The sequence below is a fragment of the Thermobia domestica genome, chromosome 16 (genome assembly GCF_964235325.1).
Source record: "Thermobia domestica chromosome 16, izTheDome1.hap1.1, whole genome shotgun sequence".
Lineage (NCBI taxonomy): Eukaryota > Metazoa > Arthropoda > Insecta > Zygentoma > Lepismatidae > Thermobia > Thermobia domestica.
The window spans coordinates 28,061,781-28,075,335 of NC_137469.1; the positions used below are offsets into that span (position 1 = coordinate 28,061,781).

At 33.6% G+C, this 13,555-nt stretch overlaps 1 protein-coding gene across 2 annotated transcripts in view; it reads left to right on the forward strand.

The window, feature by feature from the left end:
* Positions 1–13,555, forward strand: part of LOC145672954 (pancreatic lipase-related protein 3-like) — a 175,085-nt gene that overhangs the window by 145,784 nt on the left and 15,746 nt on the right. For both annotated transcript variants that reach the window (XM_081742208.1, XM_081742207.1), the window contains exon 6: positions 3,346–3,591. In XM_081742208.1, coding sequence (XP_081598334.1) covers positions 3,346–3,591 — 246 coding nt within the window. The remainder of the gene's footprint in view (positions 1–3,345; positions 3,592–13,555) is intronic.

A 13,555-nucleotide genomic window follows, 5' to 3' on the forward strand; every position in this document is an offset into this window, starting at 1 on the left:
TTTCGGATATCTAACATATCCTTTCAACTAACTCTAACTCTATGGCCTATAGAACCCAGAGGTTCAATGCCACGTTCACAAAAGCTCTCCACTGACTCCTTGGCCAACTGGATCCAGTCTCCATTTTGTACTCCTATTTCTGTGAGATCCATCTTAATATTGTCCTTTCCATCTGCGCCTAGGTTTTCCTAATGGTCGTTTTCAGGTTGGTCTTCCAGTTAAGATTTTGAAAGCATGTCTACTTTCTTCCATCCTGGTTACATGACCTGCCCACATGAGCCTCCTAGACTTGATGATCCTAACAATGTTTGGTAAACGGTATAAATTATGCAGTTCCCCTATGAAGTTTCCACCATTCCCCATTTCTGTTTCTCTTGGGTCCGAATATTCGTCTCAGGATCTTGTTCTCAAATACTTTCAATCTATGTTCTTCCTTCCGAGTAAGCGACCATGTTTCACAATCATACAGAACAACAGGCATGATTATCGTTTTGTATATTTTAAGCTTCAAATTTCTCGACAGAATTCTCGACGACAAGAGATTTTGAACTGAATAATAACACAAATTCCCCGCTTATAGTCGACATTTAATTTCTTCGTGAATATGATTTTCGTCTGTTAATATTGATCCTAGATATTTGAAAGTATCCACCTTATCAAAAGTATTATTTAATATTTTAAAGCATCCATAATTTGTCGTATTACGGTCCCGACGCAATTCCATGTATTTAGTTTTCTCTGTATTTACTTCTGAACCCATGTCCCTGCAAGCGTTTAATAAGATCTATGCATTTCGTTCTGTTGTTTTCTTATCATCTCCTATTAAATTTACATCATCAGCACATGCCATACCCTGGTAAACCCCATTCAACTCTAGACCCTAGTTGCTATCTTTGATTTTCCTTATAGCGTATTCCAGAACAAAGTTGAATAATAATGGCGACAACGCATGTCCTTGTTTCAGGCCATTCTCGATGTGAAAGCTCGTGGACAAAAATTTTCCTACCCGGACTTTACTTTGGGATTTATTTAAACATATTCTTCATCAGACACTATATAGACACTATTTAGTATCTGATGAAGGGTATGTTAGATATCCGAAACTGTTACAAATTATAGTTTAAAATACAGTGTATGTTGAAGTTTAGATCCGTGTTTCTTTTGTTACAATATCGAGTCCAAAGCCATGAATAACGTTTATACGGGAAACTAACACAGAAGAGTTTCACAGGATACCAGTATGGATCTGTGAAGCTGCTTGTGACAACGTTGTTCTTCGTCTCCAGGCATCTAGGTTATCGATTTGGATGATGGACTGTTGGACCATGCCATAAAAAACAGAGATTAAAATTTTTGTAAAGAAAGGTACGAGAATAATGTTTTTATGTTCAATTTTATGTTCAAGTTATGTTACTAGTTTCTTTACAGTAGTCTTTATGTTCAAGTTATGTTACTAGTTTCTTTACCCCAGTCTTTATGTCCAAGTTATGTTGCTAGTTTCTTTACCGCAGTCTTTATGTTCAAGTTATGTTACTAGTTTCTTTACAGCAGTCTTCATGTTCAAGTAATGTTACTAGTTTCTTTACCCCAGTCTTTATGTTCAAGTTATGTTACTAGTTTCTTTACAGCAGTCTTTATGTTCAAGTAATGTTACTAGTTTCTTTACCCCAGTCTTTATGTTCAAGTTATGTTGCTAGTTTCTTTACCGCAGTCTTTATGTTCAAGTTATGTTACTAGTTTCTTTACCGCAGTCTTTATGCTCAAGTTATGTTACTAGTTTTCTTTTACCGCAGTCTCGGTAACATCATTATGGGCCACCCTGTACTTAAAAAGACCAAATAATATTCCTTAATCTTTCGTTTATTTGCTTGCTTGAAATATATATTCTGAATAAACTGTGAATAAGCTTCTGTGATTACTCGTACAAGCAAATTATAAGTATTAGGTATTTGTTATATTGTTAAAGCAAAATTACCGTTCAATGGTAGAATGTACATGGAATCCTTGGTTCGATCCCAGCTCGCGCCAAGTAAACTTTGAGGTGGACAAACATCGTGACCATAGGTTTTCTCGTAGTTCTCTCTTTTCCTCCCACTTCCTTCATTCCACCATTTTCTTCATTTCTCATTATCACCGTCTCCTTTAGCCTAGCCGGAATAATCGTGGGACGTAAAACTTAAAGATTTTATTTTATTTCATTTCATTTGGTAATTATCATTTTAAAAATGTGTTATATATTTGTAATTACATTTAGTTATACTTGTGAACGAACTATTTGGAAACAACCAGAAATTAATTCGAAGAAGAAAAGAATAAATAAAATTACTTTACTTCCTTGTTCGGAATTTACATCCTTTCTCTGCACGGAGGACACAATGAGACGGGATACTATGGTAAGGTTATCAGACATTCTCGCTTCCCGAAAAGAGTATCTTATTTGCTTTTCCCTTCTGGTTTTGTTTCATAATTTTATTTTATATATATATACTTATTTGTTCTTAAAGGACCTTTCGTAGTAAAATAGTGAAATCGGCCCTTGATCCAAAATGTTACTCTTGATCTGAAACTACTTCAAAAAATTGATGGGAACATGTTAAAAAGAAATAAAACTGAAAACAAACGTATTTTTCACACAGTTTTTCCACCATTTTAGGGCCCTCAAGGTCAAATTTGAAACCAGAGTTATCGATTTTCCTTTCTCTTGCGTCCCTTCCACTTCTGTCGTTCTTCGGCTGCTTCGATTGTGTCCATAAATAAATGTCTGTAACAGTGCTTCAACTTCAACCAACTCTTGCACAAAAAATTACACACACCTCGTGTCGCCTCCTCCCCTCCTTGTATCTACCAGTGCTTGTTTCACTGGCTTCATACAGCGGCGCTCTCTGTTACCCGCATCGGGAAACGGCAACTCGCTACTGATGAATACTGTTTTCCCACAACTGAACTTCGAATACGTAGTAGAGGCAATGCAAAAGCAAGGTACGCCTTTTATTTTATGTTTTACCAGAAATCGAAGTAACTCCACGTACCTTATTATTGTAGAAGGACCTGCAATTATTTGGATAACTATCGGATAACAAAATACTCGTTTTTTTCTTTTTTAAGATATTCTGTGTACCACATTTACCAATTTACTTTCTTTGTTTTGTTTCTCTTTTTGTGTTGTAAGCTGTATTTTGTTGCTGTTTCGTTTCTTCATTTCCAAGTGTGTACACCTTATTCGTATATCATATTGCTAATTAAATTTGTAATACTATAATTTGTAAATGTGTACTATATATATTTCAAATAGTCAATTTCTATTAATTTAATTTTTCATATTAAAATGATAATAACTTGTTGCAGATTACAACACAGACGCTATTTGTAGCCATAAAAGAGCATGGGACATCTACATCGAATCTTTGAATTCCGAGTGTCGTTTCGTTGGATTTCCTTGCAACTATCTGAGAGATTTCGAAAGAGACTTCGTTTATGGAAATTGTTTCTCCTGTTGGAATCAGTTTTGCGGAAGTATTGGACACAGTTCTAAGCATTCATTGGAAAGAGGTCCTTTGTATTTGGTCACTAGAGGGAGCAAACCTTTCTGTGGTAAGATTGCAGTTACGCTAAATATTTTGAACTACCGCTTTCTTATTTTCCAAATTCTTTCATCATCATTTACTTGCAGTTCTCATTTTTTTAAACCATACAAAGTAAGTCTGTAGAAAAACAATACGTGTATGATTATCATCTGATGACGCATATATATGCACCATGCATCATCCGTAAGACGTGTTATATTATTATTATTATTATTATTATTATTATTATTATTATTATTATTATTATTATTATTATTATTATTATTATTATTATTATTATTATTAACTAATGGTGTCTCGTAAGTCAATAAATTGTTCGAAAATTGTTATACAAATATCATTGTCATTAAAAAGCGTAGCGCATGCAGAAGAGGTGCATGGCAGTGATATATCGCTTTCGAAATTGGGAGGGTATTATCTTAACATCTTTAAATAAGAAGTGGATCATGTTATGAGTCATTGGATAGAATGTTTGATATCTAATACAGTACGACGTATTAACTTGGCCACCTCGGTACGTTGGTGACCTACTTCGGTGTCCTTACTCTTGTTGAACCGGAAAACTCCTATAAAATATGTACGAGGCAGTTCGGAAAGTAACCTCCGATTGGTCACTGTGCGTGAAGTAGTTGGGACAGTGCTACTATCCTTCCACAGACGTACCCAGTAGATCAATTTGCACCCAGCCGTCTCATCACTAGTTCCACTTTTGTAGCGTCTCAAAATGTGTACTGTAATAGAAAACCTCACCAAGTGCGAGGGATGAGCGAGCTGTTATACGTTTTCGTACGGCAAAACAATATTTGGCAGCAGCTATTCATTTGTGCCGTATATGGACCAAGTGTGATGAGTGAGATTGTTCGTGAATGGATTCGCTCATTTAAAAGTGGACGAACAAACATTCATGACGAAGAGAGGAGTGGCAGGCCATCAGTGGTTACTGATGGACTCGTTCAGGAACACAATTTCGGAGCTTTCCGATGAATTTCCATAAATTTCCAGGATCTCAGCGCTTTGGTGATGATGATGAGCTGAAAAATGCGGTCACATGCTGGCTCAAGACATAGGTGGGAAATTTTTTATGCTGATGGAATTTCTAAGCTAGCACAGAGATATGAGAAGTGCTTCAATGTTTATGGAAACTATGTTAAAACACAGAGCAAAGACGTAGTTTTCAGATGTAAATAATAAATTATTCTTATTTACTTTCGTGTTTCTTTTGCAGTTACTTGGAGCAGCAATTGGAAGTCACTTTCCGAACGGCTCTCGTATTATTTATTACTCTGTAGGTTGGCCATACACTGTATCTCAGAACTTAGCCGCACTGCAACAAGTTTGTTCTTATGTTTCAAATATTAAAACGGCATGCTTATCTTGTCCACATAAATCAACATACAATTCTTACATTAGTTTCTCATAACACTACTGTAATATTTGGTATCTACGAGTTAGATGTGCTGAAGCTATTCTCATGATATGTTATTCTATTTCCTACGAAAAAAAAAAACATTAATTAATTAAATGTTTTACTTTAACGTTGCACGATTATATCCTTTAGAATATCCAAATTTTCGTAACTTGCCTATTTCCCTGGCCAATAACTATCCAGGGAGATAATGTTTAAATTATAGATTTTAAATGTGTTATTCTTAATACACCTAACTTATCAAATATCAGAGAGATCTACTATGATTTACCAGAGACAGCGGTTGCTCAGTAGTAGAGCATTAACCTTTGCTGCGTGGGGTCCCTTGTTCGATCCAGTGCGCACCATGCGGCCTTTGTGGCGTAGAGAAACGGTATGTGTAATCTTTCTGGGGTTCTCTCGTTTCCTCCCACTACTTCATTCCACATTTAATTCATTGTCATAATCACCGTCTCTTTTAACCTACGCGGCATAATCGTAGGGGGTAAAACTGAAAAATTTAATTTCATTTTTCCTCTGATATACTACAATAAATATAATAATAATATTTCCCTGTATCTTTTTGATAATTAGTTGAGAATGTATAAGAATTAGTAGCATTATTTTTGACTACTGTAAACATTCCTTTGAAGTACCCAAAGTTGATCACTACGTCTTCTATAATTGACAATTTCTAAAAAAAACATTTCCTTCAGTATGTTTGACATCAAACAATCTTTCAAGCTAAGTGCAGCTCAGTTAATATCTATATTTTCGTTTGAGTCATTTTGACAGAAAATGTTTTCCTGTAATTTGTTATAGTGTTGAAGGTTTTGTTGTAAGACGCATGTTTATTGAAAACATGCATTATTTACTGAAGTTATATGAAACTTATTAGGGGCAGTCAATAAAATTCCGGAATTTCATTGTAACTATTTATAACCACTATATAAGTACACAGTCACCTAATCACCTTCAAAATAAGCTGCTTGAGAACACACAGACAGTTGTTCCACCGCTCCTGTCATTGCTGCAAACAACATTGAAAGTCCTGTTACGGTATGTTTCAAAGTACAGCCGTCGCTTTGGTTTGGATGTCTTCTACGGTGGCAAAACTGTTAGCAGAAACGAACATTCCCGTTCTCTACCAGCCTCCCTACTCACCGGATTTAGCACCAACGAATTTCTGGTTCTTCCCCAAGATCGAACAGGGTGTCAAATTTTACCATTTTGCCACCGTAGAAGACATCTAAACCAATGCGACGGCTGTAGTTTGGAACATACCATAACAAGACTTTCAGCGTTGTTTCCAGGAATGGCAAGAGCGGTGGAACAACTCTGTATATACTCAAGGAGTCTATTTATAAGTGAACGTGTACCTATATTGTGGTAGTAAATATTCTCCTCCTATATTGTTCATTTTTAGTGCAAGAAATGGATTATTTGTTCGAAAATAGAAAAAACATTTAAAAGGAAAAAAATAAGTATTTTCGCTAAATATTTTATCAGATGGAAACAGACATATGTAACGAAAAATTGTAAAAGAAAAATTTCAGGACCAGAAAACTACCTGCGAACGTCCAGGTTGACACCGACTTGGTTCCAATGGCTTGAAAAATGTATTGTTAGAGACGATAACATTCACATCGAATGCTTATTGAGCTATGAAGGAAGAAAGAAATAGAGACAATACAAACCAATTTAAATGTGTTGCCATTGGCAGTATTAAGTAGTTTGGTTTACCATAACTCCTTTATATACTTCCCTTCATCCGTTTGGAATACAAAAAATGCGTGTCCGTCCGTCTTGGAAGCTAAAAATCTGAAGAATTACTTGATGAATCACCATGAATTTTGGCCAGAGTGTACAAGGTCAAAAAATAGGAATCGTTTGGTTGATGGAAGTAATGTTAAAACCGGAAGTTTTAGAAGTCAACCAAATGTTGATCAGCATACAGCAGGAACGGTAATAGACAGCGAAAAGCGATTTATATTTTATATTTTTAACCAAATTCCAGAAAAGGTAGTTTACGGATTACTCAAATCTTGCTCTAATGATTTCCTTGATTTTTTTCATAAATTCCTTCGCGTTGGTCTAGTGGCTAGCAAGCGCAACTTTGTTGCACGTGATTCTGCATTCGTTCACAGAGGGAGAATACCGTATTGACTGTATTACGGTGGTTCGAATTCCACTTTAACCTATAGATTCAGGTCCCATAGATCCTTGGTGCTCAAAACAGACGCTAGAGTTTTGCATATAAACAAATTTATTTTCATAAATACTCCGTGCATTTTTACAACATGGTATGAGTCATATTTCTTGGAAAGTGCAAAAATTTGAATTTGCTGATATATTTCAGCACTGAACTTTTTTTTTTTGGAAATAACTAGAAAAATAATATTTTCCCTGAAGAAAATTTAAAAAAGAAAATGGGAAAAGTTATAATTTTCAGCTTAACAGTGTCAAATACCTGCGCCATCTTTGATTTTATACAATTAATTTATATTATATAATTATTTTTCTGTTTTTCTTTTAAATGAACTGAAATTTGATTGATATTTATTTGATTATTTGATTATTTGATATGGATAATTATCTTGATATTTGATGATTATATTTGATAATTATATTTGATATTTGATATTGATATTTGATAATTATATTATATATGATAATTATATTGATTTGATATTTAATAATTATTTGATGATGATATTTGATGATTATTTGATTATTTGATAATTATTTGATTGATATTTAAACAAATTTGTTCTTCAAATCTATTTGATTATCCTTAACTTCGTGAAAAGTAAATTTTGTTATTTATATAAATAAAAATGTACTTATTAAAAATAAATAAAAATGTATTTATTAAAAATAAATAAAAATAACTTTTAAATTTTTATTTTAAAAAATAAATTAAGTTAAAAATAATAAATATATATTTGTGTAGTGTTTTTTAATTAAATAAAATTAATGTAATACAAAATATTTATTTGATGAAAGTTTATTTTGAAAATACAAGAGATATTTAATTGCACTTGAAAAATAAATCTGTAAAATCACGTCATTAAAATCCAGTTCATTTTGAAAGAAAACAGTGTAACCATACAGTTCAGCTCAGTTAATTTTTAAGAAGAAATTTTTAACTTTTTAAATGAACCTCGCATAAAAGTGCTCTCAAGAATTTTTCTCTCAGCCAACAAACGAATGTGCATATATGTATGTGCGTCTCGACTGGAACGGAAATCGCAGAGTTCCTCTCTCCTTCCCATATAAGGGGCTAAAATCCAGCACAATGGACAAACGTCGTCTCTAAAAATTCCAATGGATGGATTGTCATAGTTATTTTTAGCCTCTGACATCACCGAACTGTGCAGCAAACCGATTCTTTGCCTAGCAACAAGACGAGACGGAGATAAAAGTAAGTTAGTGTTACTGAGACACCCGAAGAAGCCACCACGAATGAATTAGCTAGTGCAGAATACGACAAAAATGAAGTATTTGTTACATACGTTTAGTAAACTCTTACTTAGAAACCAGAACGAACAATTAAAATGCATGAGCAACGTCAAGTAATATTTTGTTAAGTGCGCGTGAAAGTTGTTTCGGCGGCATGGAGCTGGAGAACGGCATGCAATTCAATTCACCGCAAGGAAGATGAGAGGAAAGCAACCCGCAACCTGCAGGACATCTCCCCTGAATATCCAATACAGTCCACCTTCTAGTGTCAAAGCAAGTGAACAGTGCTAGTGAAAGTGTAATAATCAGCAATGTAACGAAACATAACGAATAATTCGTGTCAACCGCGACTTCCGCGTCTTTCGTATTAAATGGGCCTAAATTATTGGTTATTAAAAGTGAAGTGCCACTGTTTATGTAATATTTGTTCGTAAAGTTTTAGTGTTGTGAATTAAAAGCAAAAATCCAAAAATTCGAGTATCCTTTCAACATAATAATTATGGCTTAAATTTACATATGTTTATTTTAAGAAATAACCTAATTCATTTTCTTTACAGCACAAGGGATTAGCGCCTATGCAACTTAATAATACGTGCATTAATAAATTGCATCAGCGCTAAATGTACAATTAAAATTTATTTTATGTTGGTTCTCTAAAACGTTCTGGTTCAAACTCTTAAGTTGTGTGTCCAGTAGCTATATGAAAGGCTAAAATGAATAATCCGAGTTAATAATAAATATTAAAGGAGACATATTAGTAAAAAAGGATCGAATCCCGGACCATGGTAGACGTCCGAGCCGACCTAGGGATCTGTAGGATCTATGTACTGCAATTAAAGTCTTTACTCTGGCAACGCACACATGAGGATCGAACCCAGTACTATCATAATAAAAGGCGTACCGAACAAGATACGGACCCACGCGGGTCACAGTAATGTCTTCCCGAACAGGGACAAACGAGAATCGAACCCTGCCGGTCACAATAATGTCCTCCCGAACAGGGACAAACGAGAATCGAACCCTGCAGGTCACAAGTATGGCGCCCGAACAGGGACAGAACTCCTGAACCGCTAAATCGAAACTAGTAATTTATGTACTGGAACGTTTGATAAAACCACATAAAAGTGACGCTAATTGTATTTTTGATCAAGGTAAATTGTAGTGCCTTCTTAGTACTTTTTAATTTTGTTGTTTGGCATTCGTAAATCAGTCATCATGTATGTGAATGGAGAAATGGTACCCGTCATGAAAGAAATGCGAAAAATTCTAAAAGAAACAGAGTATGTAATGGTAGAAAGGCAATTCAGATATAGAATAGAACCATTTACATTGCGAGAAGTTGAAAATGCTTTGAAGGTAGATCAGGAAGTATCTAAAATTCGTAAAAGAGCTAAACAGGAAGCCGCAAAATTTCTTTTAGAAAGCAATATAAAATATAGAGCAGGAGTTGAAGATAAAATTGTGTCTCAAATGCATGAAATACGTGAATCTGAGCTTTATCGAAGAGTTAAAAATGAATGTGTCTATAAATTAAAATCTGTTTCTTTGTCAGACATCAAACGTAAGTTAAACATTGACTTTGAAATTTCAGAGATAGTACGTGTTGCGAAAGAAAGGGTAGCCGAAAGGATATATAAAAAGTATTTAAGACATCACAAGATTAGTTGTAATAAGGATTCCAGCGATGAAAAGAAGGTAAACTGTAAAATAGTATCACAAAAACGGGTTAGGTTTGCTGATTCTCCTGTAAATGTTAATAAGTTAGAAAATGTTCAAAATTACGAAAGTTGTAGAAGGAAAACAGCACCATTAGAAAGAAAATTTGCTAAAAATAGCTTAGAATTTGTTGAATATGAGTCCGTAGGTACTTTGTGGGATATTGCCCCCGTAGCTCAGAAAGCATACGTACGAACAGTGAAAAATGAATGTGTTGAAACTTGTACTATTTTGCCATGTGTTAAGTCTCAGTCACCACCTATTGTAGTAAATCAAGCTAATATTGAATTTCTTGACAATGAATTTGAACAGGTTGAAGAAATGTCTGAGAGTGAATTAAAGGTAAAAAATGAAAGCATTTTTGTTGTCAGTCACGTTAACATTGAGTTAGGCCAAGCCAAAGAATTTGTTTTGTCTCTCTCGAATAGCAGTCTAGAAAGAAAAGAAACAGGAAGAAAAAAGAATAACAACCCAGCTGTTTTGTTGCAACCCCTACCAACTAAGTTGGTCACGTCTAGCGTAGCTCTGTGTGTGAGCGAACGGTCAGCTGTTTCAGCTGTCATTTGTTTGTTTTGTAAGGGAACAAAGGGCATTCACGGATGTAATGCGCACATCACTACGAAAAGGTTTATGAGAGTTGCAATAAATTGCGTTAAAAAGGGGAATGAAAGTAGCCCAAATACGCAGCCTCGTAGTGTAATGTATTTCTTAAAGGAAAATTGTTTTTATGGCACCTTGCTAACCAGTAGATTGGAATGCGTTCCGTTTCACAAAAATTGTTTATTTTTTGTGTATGTTAGGGTTGTAGAAATTTGTCAAGAGAAGAGTAGTTCTTTAAGCTGTGAGTTGAAAGTTAGAAACATACAGATAGAACAAATGAATTATGTCACCTTTTGCATAGTCACTTGTACTCAAATTGTGTACTTAGAAAATAGTACAAACGGGTTTACGCCAGGTAGGCCTAATGGTAATGAACATAACTCAATAACGTGGGAAAGGAAACTGAAAACCTGTCAAGAATATTTTAGTAGATTACAAAATGTCATTTGTCAAAGAACAAGAAAATATAGTTTACAGGTTCAATGTGGCAAAAAGCACCGGCAACATAAAAAGAAAGTACGTAAAGTCAGACGGAAACTAAAAAGAGTTAAACGTATGCTGTATTGTTTTTCAAAATTTTCCAAGTATGTTCGTAAATGTTCTTCCAGAAATAAATGTAACAGTCGGATTAATGTTCAGACAAGTGACCGAAGTTTAAAATTGAATCACACTAGTAACTTAGCGATCCATGAGGTAGTAAATAGGTCAGGTGCTGTCCACTCATTACCTACAAACAAATATCACGAACCTTTTCAGGAAGAATGTGGTAATCGGGTGAATAAATCTTTTACGCACAAGCGATTTGAAAGTGAACGTAATAGGAAAATTAAATGTCGATCGCCAACTGTTGTCAGTGATGTGTTATCAGCTGATCGTGACGTCATAACAAAAGCTAAGCATACAGGCAAATGGAAAAACCTAGTGAAAAGAAAAAAGCAATCTAGTGTTCAACCTAAATATAGTAAAATTGGTGCACAGCGAAAATTATCACAAAAGAAAAGTAATTGCAACTCAAGCAGTGATAAATTAGTCAATTTCTTGTGCTATGCAGCAGTCATACATGTTGAGAAACCATTCACGCTATTTGTTTATTGGCAAATGAAACCTTTGAAAATTGTTTTTGTGTTGAAAAAGCCTCGAGTAGGTGTAGGATAAACGAAACTTCGTTAAGCCGGACTGCTTGTACTGTATGAAACCGACACTTGCAATGGTTTTAATATTTCAAAAAAAAAAAAAATCTTGATATTTCAAGCATACGTAATATGAAATTACTTGTAATAGTATATTTTTTTTAATGCCTTCACGACGAAATTTGATTTTTTTGAATCATAAAAAAATATAGTGTTTCTTTTCGAAGTGCAAGAGTGAATTTGCGCAATAAAAATTTTCAAATATAGTGAAATGGAATACAGTTAAATTGTGAAGATGTAGAAAATTTATATTGAATATTCCATCACAGTGTTGCAATTTTTCAAAATTAAAATGTTTTGAATTACAAATTTAAATATTTTGGTGAATGATCATATTTGAAACTAATTAGTGAAATTTCTCAAATACTAAATAACAACTATGCGTCAATTAATAGTAATGTATACTTACGATGTGTTATATCAATTTATTTGTTTTACCTAATCAGTATGCCTCTGGGATTAGTAATCAGCTGAGGATACTTGAAGTTTGGTGTGGTAGGTTATGTTAGTTACCCGCACACACCTTTATGGCGCATCATTGAGTTGAAAAGAATATATAATGAAACATCTTATTATGAATGAGTAACAAGTAAGTTGTGTATGTGATAATTATTAGCAACTGTTGTTGCTTTCACTCTGTATTAATCTTTTCGTCGAATACGAAAATATTTCAAGTCTTAACTTGAAGACATTGAAGCAAAGGTCCCTCCAACTATGGGTTATTCATATTATGTAATGCCCGGAGTAGGCAATTTTCTTATTAGTCCCTTCTATATTATTTTTGAATTTTACCCAAATATTCTATCTTTTCACTTTGCTTCGGGGATGGAAATAAATGACATTTTAATGTGGGTAGGTATCTTCAAAATTTAGGAGAGCAGACACTTTGAAAAGTGTAATGGTTTGACAAACCATCCACTGCTCAGTCCATTCTTGGTTAATTTCTAACCGGAATGTAATAATTGTAAATATCATGATAAATTAGTATTGTTGTAGATTTAAGTGAAAATTTTCATACCGTAACCAATATTATGAAAATATTTACGTGTGTTTATACTTGAATTTAATTTGTGTGTTATATATTTGATTCATAGTAGTAATGGTAATTGAAATAATACTACTAATAATAATATCAATAAATGAAAACAGATATACAGACATTGTATTAGTTTTCAAGAATGATTGAAGTTGTTTTTAATGCAAGTAAATATTGAAAATGAATGTTTTTTTGAAAACGGTAAGAAAATAAATTTATGTTACATTTAAGAGTACAAGGCACTACATTAGTAAACATTTTAGGTTACAATAATTATTAAATATATTTGTAAAGATAATATTTTGTGTTTAATGGTAAACAATGATAGTAATTAGTTACTCCAATTATTAAATATGTTATTTTAAAGGAAAATAACAATAACTTTGTTTATATTTTGATGTGTTTGAAATTGTGGCACTTAAATATTTTGAAATAACAAATAATAATATAATGAAAGACATTGATAAACTTTATTGGAATTATGGCCCAACCGTAATCCGAATTTCGTTTTGTATGGCCCACGTGTTCGTTACCGTATTTCCGAAAGGACTTTGAAAATTTT